The sequence below is a fragment of the Neoarius graeffei genome, chromosome 8 (genome assembly GCF_027579695.1).
Source record: "Neoarius graeffei isolate fNeoGra1 chromosome 8, fNeoGra1.pri, whole genome shotgun sequence".
NCBI classification, from domain to species: Eukaryota; Metazoa; Chordata; class Actinopteri; order Siluriformes; family Ariidae; genus Neoarius; species Neoarius graeffei.
This window is the reverse complement of record NC_083576.1, coordinates 48,779,128-48,796,529: the sequence shown is the minus strand read 5'-3', so window position 1 is coordinate 48,796,529 and position 17,402 is coordinate 48,779,128. Positions and strand designations below refer to the sequence as shown.

At 50.4% G+C, this 17,402-nt stretch overlaps 1 protein-coding gene across 4 annotated transcripts in view; it reads right to left on the bottom strand.

The window, feature by feature from the left end:
* The window catches only part of dlg3 (discs, large homolog 3 (Drosophila)), a 292,322-nt gene that overhangs the window by 138,127 nt on the left and 136,793 nt on the right, over positions 1–17,402 (bottom strand). For all 4 annotated transcript variants that reach the window (XM_060927732.1, XM_060927733.1, XM_060927734.1 and 1 more), the window contains 2 exons: positions 15,456–15,612; positions 14,820–14,922 (listed from right to left, as the gene is read on the bottom strand). In XM_060927732.1, coding sequence (XP_060783715.1) covers positions 14,820–14,922; positions 15,456–15,612 — 260 coding nt within the window. The remainder of the gene's footprint in view (positions 1–14,819; positions 14,923–15,455; positions 15,613–17,402) is intronic.

Below are 17,402 nucleotides of genomic sequence, written 5' to 3'. Positions count from 1 at the left end.
ATGTGTTTTTCCGAAAAAGGATAGAGGCGGAGCGGGTGGGTTGGCTATTTCCGACAGCGGAGAAGAGGCAGAGCGGGTGGGTTGGCTTTTTCCGAAAGCGGAGAAGAGGCGGAGCGAGTGGGTTGGCATTTTCCAAAAGCAGAGAAGAGGCGGAGCGAGTGGGTTGGCTTTTTCCGGAAGAAGTGAAGAGGTGGAGCGAGTGGGTTGGCTTTTTCCGAAAAAGGAGAAGAGGCAGAGCGGGTGGGTTGGCTTTTTCCGAAAAAGGACAAGAGGCGGAGCGAGTGAGTTGGCTTTTTTCGAAAAAGGAGAAGAGGGGGAGCGAGTGGGTTGGCTTTTTCCGAAAGCGGAGAAGAGACGGAGCGGCAGGGTTGGCTTTTTCCGAAAGCAGAGAAGAGGCGGAGCGAGTGGGTTGGCTTTTTCCGAAAGCGTAGAAGAGGCGGAGCGGGTGGGTTGGCTTTTTCTGAAAAAGGAGAAGAGGAGGAGCGGGTGGGTTGGCTTTTTCCGAAAGCGGAGAAGAGGCGGAGCGGGAGGGTTGGCTTTTCCCGAAAGCAGAGAAGAGGCGGAGCGGGAGGGTTGGCTTTTTCGGAAAAAGGAGAAGAGGCGGAGCGGGTGGGTTGGCTTTTTCCGAAAGCGGAGAAGAGGCGGAGCGGGAGGGTTGGCTTTTTCCGAAAAAGGAGAAGAGGCGGAGCGGGTGGGTTGGCTTTTTCCGAAAAAGGAGAAGAGGCGGAGCGGGTGGGTTGACTTTTTCCGGAAGAGGTGAAGAGGCGGAGCGAGTGGGTTGGCTTTTTCCGAAAAAGGAGAAGAGGCGGAGCCGGTGGGTTGGCTTTTTCCGAAAGCGGAGAAGAGACGGAGCGGGTGGGTTGGCTTTTTCCGAAAGCAGAGAAGAGGCGGAGCGAGTGGGTTGGCTTTTTCCAATAAGGAGAAGAGGCGGAGCGAGTGGGTTGGCTTTTTCCGAAAAAGGAGAAGAGGCGGAGCGAGTGGGTTGGCTTTTTCCGAAAAAGGAGAAGAGGCGTGGGTTGGCTTTTTCCAAAAGCGGAGAAGAGGCAGACCGGGTGGGATGGCTTTTTCCGAAAGCGGAGAAGAGGCGGAGCGGGTGGGTTGGCTTTTTCCGAAAGCGGAGAAGAGGTGGAGCGAGTGGGTTGGCTTTTTCCGGAAGAGGTGAAGAGGCGGAGCGGGTGGGTTGGCTTTTTCCAAAAAAGGAGAAGAGGCGGAGCGAGCGGGTTGGCATTTTCCGAAAGAGGAGAAGAGGCGGAGCGAGTGGGTTGGCTTTTTCCAATAAGGAGAAGAGGCGGAGCGAGTGGGTTGGCTTTTTCCGATAAGGAAAAGAGGCGGAACGAGTGGGTTGGCTTTTTCCGATAAGGAGAAGAGGCAGAGCGAGTGGGTTGGCTTTTTCCGATAAGGAGAAGAGGCGGAGCGGGTGGGTTGGCTTTTTCCGAAAAAGGAGAAGAGGCGGAGCGGGTGGGTTGGCTTTTTCCGAAAAAGGAGAAGAGGCGGAGCGGGTGGGTTGGCTTTTTCCAAAAAATGGAGAAGTGGCGGAGCGGGTGGGTTGGCTTTATCCGAAAAAGGAGAAGAGGCGGAGCGGGTGGGTTGGCTTTTTCCAATAAGGAGAAGAGGCGGAGCGAGTGGGTTGGCTTTTTCCGATAAGGAAAAGAGGCGGAACGAGTGGGTTGGCTTTTTCCTATAAGGAGAAGAGGCGGAGCGAGTGGGTTGGCTTTTTCCGATAAGGAGAAGAGGCGGAGCGAGTGGGTTGGCTTTTTCCGATAAGGAGAAGAGGCGGAGCGAGTGGGTTGGCTTTTTCCGAAAGCGGAGAAGAGGCGGAGCGAGTGGGTTGGCTTTTTCCGAAAGCGGAGAAGAGGCGGAACGGGTGGGTTGGCTTTTTCCGAAAAAGGAGAAGAGGCGGAACGGGTGGGTTGTCTTTTTCCGAAAAAGGAGAAGAGGCGGAACGGGTGGGTTGTCTTTTTCCGAAAAAGGAGAAGAGGCGGAGCGGGTGGGTTCGCTATTTCCGAAAGCGGAGAAGAGGCAGAGCGGGTGGGTTGGCTTTTTCCGAAAGTGGAGAAGAGGCGGAGCGAGTGGGTTGGCATTTTCTGAAAGCGGAGAAGAGGCGGAGCGAGTGGGCTGGCTTTTTCCGGAAGAGGTGAAGAGGTGGAGCGAGTGGGCTGGCTTTTTCCGAAAGCGGAGAAGAGGCGAAGAGAGTGGGTTGGCTTTTTCCGGAAGAGGTGAAGAGGCGGAGCGAGTGGGTTGGCTTTTTCTGAAAGCAGAGAAGAGGCGGAGCGAGTGGGTTGGCTTTTTCCGAAAGAGGAGAAGAGGCGGAGAGAGTTGGTTGGCTTTTTCCGAAAAAGGAGAAGAGGCGGAGCGAGTGGGTTGGCTTTTTCCGAAAAAGGAGAAGAGGCAGAGCGGGTGGGTTGGCTTTTTCCGAAAAAGGAGAAGAGGCGGAGCGGGTGGGTTGGCTTTTTCCGAAAAAGGAGAAGAGGCGGAGCGGGTGGGTTGGCTTTTTCCGAAAAAGGAGAAGAGGCGGAGCGGGTGGGTTGGCTTTTTCCGAAAAAGGAGAAGAGGCGGAGCGGGTCGGTTGGCTTTTTCCGAAAAAGGAGAAGAGGCAGAGCAGGTGGGTTGTCTTTTTCCGAAAAAGGAGAAGAGGCAGAGCGAGTGGGTTGGCTTTTTCCAAAAAGGAGAAGAGGCGGAGCGGGTGGGTTGGCTTTTTCCGAAAGGGGAAAAGAGGCGGAGCGGGTGGGTTGGCTTTTTCCGAAAAAGGAGAAGAGGCGGAGCGAGTGTGTTGGCTTTTTCCGGAAGAGGTGAAGAGGCGGAGCGAGTGGGTTGGCTTTTTCCGAAAAAGGAGAAGAGGCGGAGCGAGTGGGAGTTTTTTTCTGAAAAGGAGAAAAGGTGGAGCGAGTGGGTTGGCTCTTTCCGAAAAAGGAGAAGAGACGGAGCGGGTGGGTTGTCTTTTTCTGGAAGAGGTGAAGAGGCGGAGTGGGTGGGTTGGCTTTTTCCGAAAAAGGAGAAGAGGCGGAGCGGGTGGGTTGGCTTTTTCCGGAAGAGGTGAAGAGGCGGAGCGGGTGGGTTGTTTTTTTCCGAAAAAGTAGAAGAGGCGGAGTGGGTGGGTTGGCTTTTTCCGAAAGCGGAGAAGAGGCGGAGCGAGTGGGCTGGCTTTTTCCGAAAGCGGAGAAGAAGCGGAGCAGGTGGGTAGCCTTTTTCCGAAAAAGGAGACGAGGTGGAGTGGGAGGGTTGGCTTTTTCAAAAAAAGGAGAAGAGGCGGAGCGGGTGGGTTGGCTTTTTCCGAAAAAGGAGAAGAGGCGGAGCAGGTGGATTGGCTTTTTCCGAAAGCGGAGACGAGGTGGAGCGAGAGGGTTGGCTTTTTCCGAAAGCGGAGAAGAAGCTAAGCAGGTGGGTTGGCTTTTTCCGAAAAAGGAGAAGAGGGGGAGCGAGTGGGTTGGCTTTTTCCAAAAGAGGAGAAGAGGCGGAGCGACTGGGTTGGATTTTTCCGAAAAAGGAGAAGAGGCGGAGCGAGTGGTTTGGCTTTTTCCGATAAGAAGAAGAGGCGGAGCGAGTGGGTTGGCTTTTTCCGATAAGGAAAAGAGGCGGAGAGAGTGGGTTTGCTTTTTCCTATATGGAGAAGAGGCGGAGCGAGTGGGTTGGCTTTTTCTGATAAGGAGAAGAGGCGGAGCGAGTGGGTTGGATTTTTCCGAAAAAGGGAGAAGAGGCGGAGCGGGTGGGTTGGCTTTTTCCGAAAAAGGAGAAGAGGCGGAGCGGGTGGGTTGTCTTTTTCCGAAAAAGGAGAAGAGGCAGAGCGAGTGGGTTGGCTTTTTCCGAAAGTGGAAAAGAGGCGGAGAGGGTGGGTTGGCTTTTTCCGAAAAAGGAGAAGAGGTGGAGTGGGTGGGTTGTGTTTTTCCGAAAAAGGATAGAGGCGGAGCGGGTGGGTTGGCTATTTCCGACAGCGGAGAAGAGGCAGAGCGGGTGGGTTGGCTTTTTCCGAAAGCGGAGAAGAGGCGGAGCGAGTGGGTTGGCATTTTCCAAAAGCAGAGAAGAGGCGGAGCGAGTGGGTTGGCTTTTTCCGGAAGAAGTGAAGAGGTGGAGTGAGTGGGTTGGCTTTTTCCGAAAAAGGAGAAGAGGCAGAGCGGGTGGGTTGGCTTTTTCCGAAAAAGGACAAGAGGCGGAGCGAGTGAGTTGGCTTTTTTCGAAAAAGGAGAAGAGGGGGAGCGAGTGGGTTGGCTTTTTCCGAAAGCGGAGAAGAGACGGAGCGGCAGGGTTGGCTTTTTCCGAAAGCAGAGAAGAGGCGGAGCGAGTGGGTTGGCTTTTTCCGAAAGCGTAGAAGAGGCGGAGCGGGTGGGTTGGCTTTTTCTGAAAAAGGAGAAGAGGAGGAGCGGGTGGGTTGGCTTTTTCCGAAAGCGGAGAAGAGGCGGAGCGGGAGGGTTGGCTTTTCCCGAAAGCAGAGAAGAGGCGGAGCGGGAGGGTTGGCTTTTTCGGAAAAAGGAGAAGAGGCGGAGCGGGTGGGTTGGCTTTTTCCGAAAGCGGAGAAGAGGCGGAGCGGGAGGGTTGGCTTTTTCCGAAAAAGGAGAAGAGGCGGAGCGGGTGGGTTGGCTTTTTCCGAAAAAGGAGAAGAGGCGGAGCGGGTGGGTTGACTTTTTCCGGAAGAGGTGAAGAGGCGGAGCGAGTGGGTTGGCTTTTTCCGAAAAAGGAGAAGAGGCGGAGCCGGTGGGTTGGCTTTTTCCGAAAGCGGAGAAGAGACGGAGCGGGTGGGTTGGCTTTTTCCGAAAGCAGAGAAGAGGCGGAGCGAGTGGGTTGGCTTTTTCCAATAAGGAGAAGAGGCGGAGCGAGTGGGTTGGCTTTTTCCGAAAAAGGAGAAGAGGCGGAGCGAGTGGGTTGGCTTTTTCCGAAAAAGGAGAAGAGGCGTGGGTTGGCTTTTTCCAAAAGCGGAGAAGAGGCAGACCGGGTGGGATGGCTTTTTCCGAAAGTGGAGAAGAGGCGGAGCGGGTGGGTTGGCTTTTTCCGAAAGCGGAGAAGAGGTGGAGCGAGTGGGTTGGCTTTTTCCGGAAGAGGTGAAGAGGCGGAGCGGGTGGGTTGGCTTTTTCCAAAAAAGGAGAAGAGGCGGAGCGAGCGGGTTGGCATTTTCCGAAAGAGGAGAAGAGGCGGAGCGAGTGGGTTGGCTTTTTCCAATAAGGAGAAGAGGCGGAGCGAGTGGGTTGGCTTTTTCCGATAAGGAAAAGAGGCGGAACGAGTGGGTTGGCTTTTTCCGATAAGGAGAAGAGGCAGAGCGAGTGGGTTGGCTTTTTCCGATAAGGAGAAGAGGCGGAGCGGGTTGGTTGGCTTTTTCCGAAAAAGGAGAAGAGGCGGAGCGGGTGGGTTGGCTTTTTCCGAAAAAGGAGAAGAGGCGGAGCGGGTGGGTTGGCTTTTTCCAAAAAATGGAGAAGTGGCGGAGCGGGTGGGTTGGCTTTATCCGAAAAAGGAGAAGAGGCGGAGCGGGTGGGTTGGCTTTTTCCAATAAGGAGAAGAGGCGGAGCGAGTGGGTTGGCTTTTTCCGATAAGGAAAAGAGGCGGAACGAGTGGGTTGGCTTTTTCCTATAAGGAGAAGAGGCGGAGCGAGTGGGTTGGCTTTTTCCGATAAGGAGAAGAGGCGGAGCGAGTGGGTTGGCTTTTTCCGATAAGGAGAAGAGGCGGAGCGAGTGGGTTGGCTTTTTCCGAAAGCGGAGAAGAGGCGGAGCGAGTGGGTTGGCTTTTTCCGAAAGCGGAGAAGAGGCGGAACGGGTGGGTTGTCTTTTTCCGAAAAAGGAGAAGAGGCGGAACGGGTGGGTTGTCTTTTTCCGAAAAAGGAGAAGAGGCGGAGCGGGTGGGTTCGCTATTTCCGAAAGCGGAGAAGAGGCAGAGCGGGTGGGTTGGCTTTTTCCGAAAGTGGAGAAGAGGCGGAGCGAGTGGGTTGGCATTTTCTGAAAGCGGAGAAGAGGCGGAGCGAGTGGGCTGGCTTTTTCCGGAAGAGGTGAAGAGGTGGAGCGAGTGGGCTGGCTTTTTCCGAAAGCGGAGAAGAGGCGAAGAGAGTGGGTTGGCTTTTTCCGGAAGAGGTGAAGAGGCGGAGCGAGTGGGTTGGCTTTTTCTGAAAGCAGAGAAGAGGCGGAGCGAGTGGGTTGGCTTTTTCCGAAAGAGGAGAAGAGGCGGAGAGAGTTGGTTGGCTTTTTCCGAAAAAGGAGAAGAGGCGGAGCGAGTGGGTTGGCTTTTTCCGAAAAAGGAGAAGAGGCAGAGCGGGTGGGTTGGCTTTTTCCGAAAAAGGAGAAGAGGCGGAGCGGGTGGGTTGGCTTTTTCCGAAAAAGGAGAAGAGGCGGAGCGGGTGGGTTGGCTTTTTCCGAAAAAGGAGAAGAGGCGGAGCGGGTGGGTTGGCTTTTTCCGAAAAAGGAGAAGAGGCGGAGCGGGTCGGTTGGCTTTTTCCGAAAAAGGAGAAGAGGCAGAGCAGGTGGGTTGTCTTTTTCCGAAAAAGGAGAAGAGGCAGAGCGAGTGGGTTGGCTTTTTCCAAAAAGGAGAAGAGGCGGAGCGGGTGGGTTGGCTTTTTCCGAAAGGGGAAAAGAGGCGGAGCGGGTGGGTTGGCTTTTTCCGAAAAAGGAGAACAGGCGGAGCGGGTGGGTTGGCTTTTTCCGAAAAAGGAGAAGAGGCAGAGCGGGTGGGTTGGCTTTTTCCGAAAGCAGAGAAGAGGCGGAGCGAGTGGGTTGGCTTTTTCCGGAAGAGGTGGAGCGAGTGGGTTGGCTTTTTCCGAAAAAGGAGAAGAGGCAGAGCAAGTGGGTTGGCTTTTTCCGAAAAAGAAGAGGCGGAGCGGGTGGGTTGGCTTTTTCTGAAAAAGGAGAAGAGGCAGAGCGAGTGGGTTGGCTCTTTCCGATAAAGGAGAAGAGTCGGAGCGAGTGGGTTGGTTTTTTCTGAAAAAGGAGAAGAGGCGGAGCGAGTGGGTTGGCTTTTTCCAAAAAAGAAGAGGCGGAGCGGATGGTTTGGCTTTTTCCGAAAGCGGAGAAGAGGCGGAGCGAGTGGGTTGGCTTTTTTCGGAAGAGGTGAAGAGGCGGAGCGAGTGGGTTGGCTATTTCCAAAAGAGGAGAAAAGGCGGAGTGGGTGGGTTGGCTTTTTCCGAAAGTGGAGAAGAGGCGGAGCGGTAGGGTTGGCTTTTTCTGAAAAAGGAGAAGAGGCAGAGCGGGTGGGTTGGCTTTTTCCAAAAAAGGAGAAGAGGCGGAGCGAGTGGGTTGGATTTTTCCAAAAAAGGAGAAGAGGCGGAGCGGGTGGGTTGGCTTTTTCCGAAAGCGGAGAAGAGGCAGAGCGGGTGGGTTGGCTTTTTCCAAAAGCGGAGAAGAGGCGGAGCGAGTGTTTTGGCATTTTCCGAAAGCAGAGAAGAGCCGGAGCGAGTGGGTTGGCTTTTTCCGAAAAAGGAGAAGAGGCAGAGTGAGTGGGTTGGCTTTTTCCGAAAAAGAAGAGGCGGAGCGGGTGGGTTGGCTTTTTCTGAAAAAGGAGAAGAGGCAGAGCGAGTGGGTTGGCTCTTTCCGATAAAGGAGAAGAGTCGGAGCGAGTGGGTTGGTTTTTTCTGAAAAAGGAGAAGAGGCGGAGCGAGTGGGTTGGCTTTTTTCGCAAGAGGTGAAGAGGCGGAGCGAGTGGGTTGGCTTTTTCCGAAAGCGGAGAAGAGGCGGAGCGGTAGGGTTGGCTTTTTCCGAAAAAGGAGAAGAGGCAGAGCGGGTGGGTTGGCTTTTTCCAAAAAAGGAGAAGAGGCGGAGCAAGTGGGTTGGATTTTTCCAAAAAAGGAGAAGAGGCGGAGCGCGTCGGTTGGCTATTTCCAGAAGAGGTGAAGAGGCGGAGTGAGTGGGTTGGCTTTTTCTGAAAGCGGAGAAGAGGCGGAGCGAGTGGGTTGGCTTTTTCCGAAAGCGGAGAAGACGCGGAGCGAGTGGGTTGGCTTTTTCCGAAAGCAGAGAAGAGGCGGAGAGAGTGGGTTGGCTTTTTCCAGAAGAGGTGAAGAGGTGGAGTGAGTGGGTTGGCTTTTTCCGAAAGCTGAGAAGAGGCGGAGCGAGTGGGTTGGCTTTTTCCGAAAGCAGAGAAGAGGCGGAGAGAGTGGGTTGGCTTTTTCCAGAAGAGGTGAAGAGGCGGAGTGAGTGGGTTGGCTTTTTCTGAAAGCGGAGAAGAGGCGGAGCGAGTGGGTTGGCTTTTTCCGAAAAAGGAGAAGAGGCGGAGCGGGTGGGTTGGCTTTTTCCGAAAGCAGAGAAGAGGCGGAGCGGGTGGGTTGGCTTTTTCCGAAAAAGGAGTAGAGGCGGAGAGGGTGGGTTGGCTTTTTCCGAAAGCGGAGAAGAGGCGGAGCGGGTGGGTTGGCTTTTTCCGAAAAAGGAGAAGAGGCGGAGCGGGTGGGTTGGCTTTTTCCGAAAGCGGAGAAGAGGTGGAGCAAGTCGGTTGGCTTTTTCCAGAAGAGGTGAAGAGGCGGAGCGAGTGGGTTGGCTTTTTCCGAAAAAGGAGAAGAGTCGGAGCGAGTGGGTTGGCTTCTTCCGAAAAGGAGAAGAGGTGGAGCCTGTGGGTTGGCCTTTTCCGAAAAAGGAGAAGAGGCGGAGCGGGTGGGTTGGCTTTTTCCGAAAAAGGAGAAGAGGCGGAGCGAGTGTGTTGGCTTTTTCCGGAAGAGGTGAAGAGGCGGAGCGAGTGGGTTGGCTTTTTCCGAAAAAGGAGAAGAGGCGGAGCGAGTGGGAGTTTTTTTCTGAAAAGGAGAAAAGGTGGAGCGAGTGGGTTGGCTCTTTCCGAAAAAGGAGAAGAGACGGAGCGGGTGGGTTGTCTTTTTCTGGAAGAGGTGAAGAGGCGGAGTGGGTGGGTTGGCTTTTTCCGAAAAAGGAGAAGAGGCGGAGCGGGTGGGTTGGCTTTTTCCGGAAGAGGTGAAGAGGCGGAGCGGGTGGGTTGTTTTTTTCCGAAAAAGTAGAAGAGGCGGAGTGGGTGGGTTGGCTTTTTCCGAAAGCGGAGAAGAGGCGGAGCGAGTGGGCTGGCTTTTTCCGAAAGCGGAGAAGAAGCGGAGCAGGTGGGTAGCCTTTTTCCGAAAAAGGAGACGAGGTGGAGTGGGAGGGTTGGCTTTTTCAAAAAAAGGAGAAGAGGCGGAGCGGGTGGGTTGGCTTTTTCCGAAAAAGGAGAAGAGGCGGAGCAGGTGGATTGGCTTTTTCCGAAAGCGGAGACGAGGTGGAGCGAGAGGGTTGGCTTTTTCCGAAAGCGGAGAAGAAGCTAAGCAGGTGGGTTGGCTTTTTCCAAAAAAGGAGACGAGGCGGAGCGGGAGGGTTGGCTTTTTCCAAAAAAGGAGAAGAGGCGGAGCGGGTGGGTTGGCTTTTTCCGAAAAAGGAGAAGAGGCGGAGCAGGTGGATTGGCTTTTTCCGAAAGCGGAGAAGAGGCGGAGCAGGTGGGTTGGCTTTTTCCGAAAAAGGAGACAAGGCGGAGCGGGAGGGTTGGCTTTTTCCAAAAAAGGAGAATAGGCGGAGCGGGTGGGTTGGCTTTTTCCGAAAAAGGAGAAGAGGCGGAGCAGGTGGATTGGCTTTTTCCGAAAGCGGAGACGAGGTGGAGCGAGAGGGTTGGCTTTTTCCGAAAGCGGAGAAGAAGCTAAGCAGGTGGGTTGGCTTTTTCCGAAAAAGGAGAAGAGGGGGAGCAGGTGGATTGGCTTTTTCCGAACGCGGAGAAGAGGCGGAGCGAGTAGGTTGGCTTTTTCCGATAAAGGAGAAGAGGCGGAGTGGGTGGGTTGGCTTTTTCCGGAAGAGGTGAAGAGGCGGAGCGGTAGAGTTGGCTTTTTCTGAAAAAGGAGAAGACGCAGAGCGGGTGGGTTGGCTTTTTCCGAAAAAGGAGAAGATGCGGAGTGGGTGGGTTGGCTTTTTCCGAAAAAGGAGAAGAGGCGGAGCGGGTGGATTTGGCTTTTTCCGAAAGCAGAGACGAGGCGGAGCGGGTGGGTTGGCTTTTTCCGAAAGCGGAGAAGAGGCGGAGCGAGTGGGTTGGCTTTTTCCGAAAGCGGAGAAGAGGCGGAGCGAGTGGGTTGGCTTTTTCCGAAAAAGGAGAAGAGGCAGAGCGAGTGGGTTGGCTTTTTCTGAAAAAGGAGAAGAGGCGGAGCGAGTGGGTTGGCTTTTTTCGAAAGCGAAGAAGAGGCGGAGCGGGTGGGTTGGCTTTTTCCATAAGTGGAGAAGAGGCGGAGCGGTAGGGTTGGCTTTTTCCGAAAAAGGAGAAGAGGCGGAGCGGGTGGGTTGGCTTTTTCCGAAAAAGGAGAAGAGGCGGAGCGGGTGGGTTGGCTTTTTCCGAAAAAGGAGAAGAGGCGGAGCGGGTGGATTTGGCTTTTTCCGTAAGCGGAGACGAGGCGGAGCGGGTGGGTTGGCTTATTCCGAAAGCGGAGAAGAGGCGGAGCGAGTGGGTTGGCTTTTTCCGAAAAAGGAGAAGAGGCGGAGCGAGTGGGTTGGCTTTTTCGAAAAAGGAGAAGAGGCGGAGCGAGTGGGTTGGCTTTTTCCGAAAAAGGAGAAGAGGCGGCGCGAGTGGGTTGGCTTTTTCCGAAAGCGAAGAGGCGGAGTGAGTGGGTTGGCTTTTGCTGAAAACGAAGAAGAGGGGGAGTGAGTGGGTTGGCTTTTTCCGGAAGAGGTGAAGAGGCGGAGCGAGTGGCTTGTTTTTTTCTGGAAGAGATGAAGAGGCAGATCGAGTGGATTGGCTTTTTCCAAAAAAGGAGAAGAGTCGGAGCGAGTGGGTTGGCTTTTTCCGAAAAAGGAGAAGAGGCGGAGCGAGTGGGTTGGCTTTTTCCGAAAAAGGAGAAGAGGCGGAGCGAGTGGGTTGGCTTTTTCTGAAAAAGGAGAAGAGGCGGAGCGAGTGGGTTGGCTTTTTCCGAAAAAGGAGAAGAGGCGGAGCCGGAGGGTTGGCTTTTTCTGAAAAAGGAGAAGAGGTGGAGCGGGTGGGTTGGCTTTTTCCGAAAAAGGAGAAGAGGCGGAGCGGGTGGGTTGGCTTTTCCCGAAAGCGGAGAAGAGGCGGAGCGAGTAGGTTGGCTTTTTCCAAAAAAGGTGAAGAGGCGGAGCGAGTGGGTTGGCTTTTTCCGAAAAAGTTGAAGAGGCGGAGCGAGTGGGTTGGCTTTTTCCGAAAAAGGAGAAGAGGCAGAGCGAGTGGGTTGGCTTTTTCCGAAAAAGGAGAAGATGCGGAGCGGGTGGGTTATCTTTTTCCGAAAAAGCAGAAGAGGCGGAGCGAGTGGGTTGGCTTTTTCCCAAAGAGAAGAGGCGGAGCGAGTGGGTTGGCTTTTTCCGGAAGAGAAGAAGAGGCAGAGAGAGTGGATTGTGCACGTGAAACAAAATCAAGCAGTCAAAGAAGAAACGGAGCAGGAACGCTCAAGCAAAAAAGAGTCTTGTTGAGGTCCGGGGTCACCGCGATCAGAGTCGGCCAAGTCGCTGTCCGATTCCGAGGCCACACGGTCAAACTAGTGAGCCACATTCACCGATTGCTTTGCAACGGCCAGAGGTTCATACATATATGGTTTCACCTCTCGATATTTAATTTGGAGAGTTCCTGCTTCAAAATCGCTAATCGCTTTCAGATTTTTTACACAACCTCTCACAACCAAAGTCCGTACACTTTTGCTCGGTTCGCAGGTAAACACAGAGCTGCTCCCAGTCTGTTTGGCTTAAATGACGTCACGACAACGGTCCCCTGGCAGTGAAAGTACGCCTAAGTGAGATGTAAACAAACCTTCGGAAATTGGGCAAAACAGCATATTTTAACTGTTTTATTCAATTTTAGGGTGCAAATTAGACACTAAGAAGATTGAATTCGCTATTTGGGTCATTCTTCTAGACAATAAAGTTGATATTCTACGTTTCACCTCCATCCGTTGCCTATGACCTTTAAACACGCTCAACACATGTACATTAGATCAGGGGATCTCAACCTTTTCTACTTTAAGGCCCATCTATTCACACTTGTAACGCCCATTAAAAAATATTCCCAATTATTTTGGCTCTTCTATTGTTTTAGAATAGATTGTGCTTCCGGGGCGGCACGGTGGTGTAGTGATTAGCACTGTCGCCTCTCAGCAAGAAGGTTCGAGCCCTTCCTTTCTGTGTGGAGTTTGCATGTTCTCCCCATGTCTGCATGGGTTTCCTCCGGTGCTCCAGTTTCCCCTACAGTCCAATGACATGCAGGTTAGGTTAATTGGTGGCTCTAAATTGACCGTAGGTGTGAATGTGAATGGTTGTTTGTCTCTGTGTTAGCCCTGCGATAACCTGGCGACTTGTCCAGGGTGTAACCCGCCTTTCACCCATAGTCAGCTGGGATAGGCTCCAGCTTGCCTGCGACCCTGTGGAATAGGATAAGCAGCTACAAATAATGGATGGATGGATGGATGGATGGATGGATGGATGGATGGATTGTGCTTCTATCTCTACTATATGGCAGTGAGACATGGCCCACTCTTGCTTACCAGATCTGCAGCCTAGAAGCCTTCCACCAGCGCTCCCTATGTCAAACCTCAACATCAAATGGTGGCACAAAAAGACCAACACAGTAGTATTACAACGTGCCCAGAAACAATGGTTAGCAACAACAGACTAAGGTGGCTCGGGCATGCGTATGTCGAATGGAGGACACCCGCATACCAAAACAGATGCTGTTTGGGGAACTTGCTGAAGGAAAGAGGGGCACACCCAAAAAACGCTGGAAGGACTGTGTCAAGCAAGACATAAAGACATTCGGTTTCGATCCGGCCTCTTGGTACCAACTTACTGCTGACCGAGATGCCCGGCGTGTTCAGACTAAGAAAGGCTGCATCCTGTCCGAGGCACAACAAACCCTGTGACGAGAAAGGCGCCGTGAGAGTTCCCCATCAGCAGAGATGACTGGGACCATAGACAGGCAAGGCATTCTATTAGAATCTAATAATCTATTGTAATTGTATTAATGGAACGCAACATCACTCCCTGTTACAGATAGGAGCTCAGGCATTCAATAAATGCAATAAAAACAAACTGTTTTAATTGTAGGTATTGTATTTAAAACTGTATGGATGTACCAGAAGCCAAACCATGCATGCAGGGCATTCTCAGTCAAAAGGGATTAATGATCCAAAAGTGGAGTCTGGGCAATTAACACAAGAACTTATTGCCATGTTTGTGTACATCAAACAAGCAAGTTATTAAAACCAAGAAGTACACTTAAAAGAAGTGGACATAGAAACCACTCATTGGGATAGATCCCAATGCTAACAAAGTAGGATTTTTCCTATGAATTGGAAAATCATCCATCCGTTGAGTTCCCCAACATCTCAAACTACCTGATGCTGCAGACATTGTTCTACATGGACACACAGATGAAAACCTGGAAGGGCATGGAGGCGTACAACTTTTTATATGTGGCTTGGTTAAAGAGGTGGCATGGTGGTGTAGTGGTTAGCACTACCACCTCACAGCAAGAAGGTTCTGGGTTCGAGCCCAGTGGCCGATGAGGGCCTTTCTGTGTGGAGTTTGCATGTTCTCCCCGTGTCTGCGTGGGTTTCCCCCACAGTCCAAAGACATGCAGGTTAGGTTAATTGGTGTCTCTAAATTGACCGTAGGTGTGAATGTGAGTGCCATTCAACCCTGCCTCCTGCCCATAGTCAGCTGGGATAGGCTCCAGCTTACGCACGACCCTGTACAGGATAAGCGGTTACGGATGATGGATGGCTTGGTTAAAGATCTGGGGATCAAGATACTACAAGATAAATCCTGTATTGTATTTGCCCAGGTAAGGAGGCATTTTTGGGCTTTTTGTACCCGTCTCTGTGATGGTTGCTAGAATGCTACAAGTTTTAGTATCGGGTGTAAACAAACCACAGCCGCTCGATTCTTAATCCTCCACGTTCTTCTCTTCCAGCTAAATCATTCACAAAAATCCACAGAAACCCCTTTAAAGACGTGGGTATTACGCATATTATATATGCGACAAGAAAAGTCATTTGCAAATCCAGATGAAATAAATCAGAGAGATTTACAAACCTTTCACAAAGTAATCATTGCAAACTCGAGCGTCCTTCAACTCCGCTCCCTTCCATCGCAGTGAAAGGTTCAAGAGCCACCTTTCTCATCATCTTTTAGTAAAACCCTTTGCACTTTCACTCTATCATTTCATGGGGAACCCAGAAGAAACCTTTAACAGTTTCATGGTTTGTTTGATTCGAGCAGCCCAAAACAATGCAAGCATAGGGCATTTTAACAACTAGCCAGGCGCCCCAGTGATAGTAATGCTTTGTGAACAGTGAGCTTAGCTGACCACCACTATGTCTTGCATACATAATGAGGCGGATGTGACGTCAGATGCAACCCAGTACCCTCCTAAAAATTAGCTTCAAGTTGAAAAAAAATTCACGGCCCACTAGATGAGTGGTTGAGAAACACTGCATTAGAGTACATTCTTTGCATTTAACCCATCTGGGGATGTGAACACACATACCCAAAGCAGTGGACACTGCAGCAGCTGGGGATTAGGTGCCTTGCTCAAGGGCACTTCAGACATTCCTGCTGGTCCAGGGAATTAAGCCAGTGACCTTTTGGTCGCAAAGCTGCTTCTCTGACCTTCAGGGCTTCCCTAGAATCTTATATTCTATATGTTTGAAATATGTTCAAAACCAAATGCAGTGGGGATTCCAGATCAGCCTTCTTTTTCACAACACACCACCTCTCAAATGTCTTTCATAAATAATGCACAGACCATTCCACCTGGCCACCAATGTGGGGTTTCTTACAAAAGACTTTTGTAAGCATTTAGATCACTACAAAGCTAGATAGCAGCTTATCTGTTGCCTCTCTGTTCAATATACCATATGCAGAACATGATTTTACTAATATAAAGCAAAGTAAATTTAATATTATCTGTACCTTCAGGTCTATATTGGGCAATAATGGTGACAGTTTGACCGGCCCTCTTCAGTGCAGCTGCAGCTTGCTCATGAGTGGCGTTTCGCAGATTCACACCATTCACCTGACACAACAGAGATGTTTAATTAAATGGTTTTAAAGTCTGACGTTTAATTTGTTATATTATTTACACGTTTTATTTAATTCTTAAACACCCTCACCCCTAAAACAAAAAAATATGATTTTTTAAACAGCAAACATTGTCAGCAATCTTATATTCTAATTAATTTAAAGAATGCATCACAAATGTTGAACCACAAGTTTCAACTTTTGGCCCAATACGCTAAATTTTGACCTACACCTCAAATATTGTTTTATGGCACTTGGAATAAAGGATTACCAGAAATATATGCAAAGAAATGTCTTTAAACATACATATAAACAAGTAAGACAATTTACCGCTTGGACTGGGAACACCCAAACACTATACTTTTGAGAAAATGTTTTTAAAAAATTGTTAAAAAACAAAGGATGATGCATAAGTTAGATAGCCCCCTATTTATTTATTTTTAAACAAGGATCAACTGTACATGTTTGGGTTTTACTGCTACAGTAAGATGTTATGAAGTTGCCTCTGTATTATAGGGAATTACTGACCGATAGGATGCGATCTCCCCTTCTAAGCTCGCCACTCAGGTCAGCTGGTCCACCTGCCAGGATGAACGATACAAAGATTCCTTCTCCATCCTCCCCACCCACGATATTGAAGCCCAGTCCTGTGGAGCCTTTGTGCAGCAGAACCTTCCGTGGCTCCCTGCCAAACAGAGCAAAAGCTTCAGGACACAGAGTATGGCTCATGCCATGCAACAGCAGATTGGAGAACACCAGTAAAGCAGAAAGACAGACAGGTGGGTAAACAGATGTACCTCTATTAGGTTGTTTTTTTTAACAGCGTGAAGTAGGTGTCTTTATACACATTTTAAAGTAAAAAAAAAGACAAATTTTTTACAATGTAGGAAGTGATTCCCAACCACCTTTAGGTTGAAAGAGGTTAAATATATTAAATCTATTTAAAATCTAAGTTACATTAAAAGTTATATAACCATCAATAAATGAAGGTTATATGATTTTAAAGGGCTGGCCCACCATTCCCAGAATCCAGTTCATTATCTTTGTTTACATACAGGCCACTGCATTTTGAAAGCACGTCACCATTACTCTGTTAGCTCTCTGTGCAGCAAAACCTTCGCAAATTCACTGTTGGTGATCCCTTCGAAACCCATCTCAAACCTTTTTTTCATCTATGTGTCATATGTGGAAGCTTTGAACAAAATATGCCTTATCTTTTCGTTCCTTCATGGCCGCCCATGAGATGGCTGAGACCGGTTCTGGTCGATTACAATGGAATAACTACATGAAAATGGAATGGATTGGTTGAAAGGATTTAAAATGCAGATACTTTGACAAAATATCTTGAATTTCATGTTACACTTTAAGCTCTATGGTCTAGAACATGGGTCGGAAACCCTAGGCACGCGTGCCAGTTGTGGCACGCCGAGGAATTTCCAGTGGCACACTGACGATGATACACAAACCTAATCAACACATTAAAAATGTTCAAATGTCATCTTGAACTGTCATTGGCTTTTGCATGGCGAGCCTGCTCTTTTAGCATGACTATGCAACAATATAGCGCTCCCCTCCCAGTGTTGCCAGATACTGCTGACGTTTTCCAGCCCAAAATATGTTCAAAACCCGTCAAAATGCACTTAAAACCGCCCAATCTGGCAACACTTCCCCTCCCCATATTTCTCACGAGATGGGCCACTTGATGCAGCAGTTGCGCTAAGATGGCATTAAAGAAGCCGACAGTTCGGGCTTTCCTCTCCTCGTGGACCAAAGAATATGGGTTCGTTTCTCAGAGGGACCGTGCTGTGTGCATGTTGTGTTTTGAAAGTGTTGTGTGTCGAACATCCAGTGTTAAACGTCATTTCGAGGCAAAGCACGAAAAGACTTTCAAAGATCAGGCAGATAGGGACGAATCAATCTCACGCGCAGTGTGCGGATATGGGAAGCAAGCCCACACTTTAAAAGTCTTTACCTCAGCTAAAAACAATGCCACTGAAGCTAGCTATATCATTTCTCACTGCATAGCTAAACATGGAAAGCCATTCACAGATGGTGAATACATTAAAGGTGCCCTTCCACCAAAACTGTTTAATACTGGCTCTTTTTGAAATACCATAGTTCACTCCGAGTTGCATATGCATGCTGCATGTGAAAATGTAATTCTACTCCCATTCCCTGTATTAGCTTATGAAAGAAAATAGTTGGAAAAACTAGCAGATCTGAAAAAGCCATAGGAATTTATGTCACTTCGAAAATTAGTATTCATGGCCTCGCCCACCTTGGCTTGCGACCGCCCATGGGAAGAAAGTTCGGATTTCAGCGCGAGGAGAGATAGCAGAGCCCATCTCGTCAGTAGCTAACGAAGAGGACCTAACAGCAAGCTGAAAACATGGCTGAACAAGTTCGTGCCTGTGTTATTTGTGGCAGTAACACATCAGCGTTGCATGTTTGGGGAGGCTGGGACCTCCCCTGCGC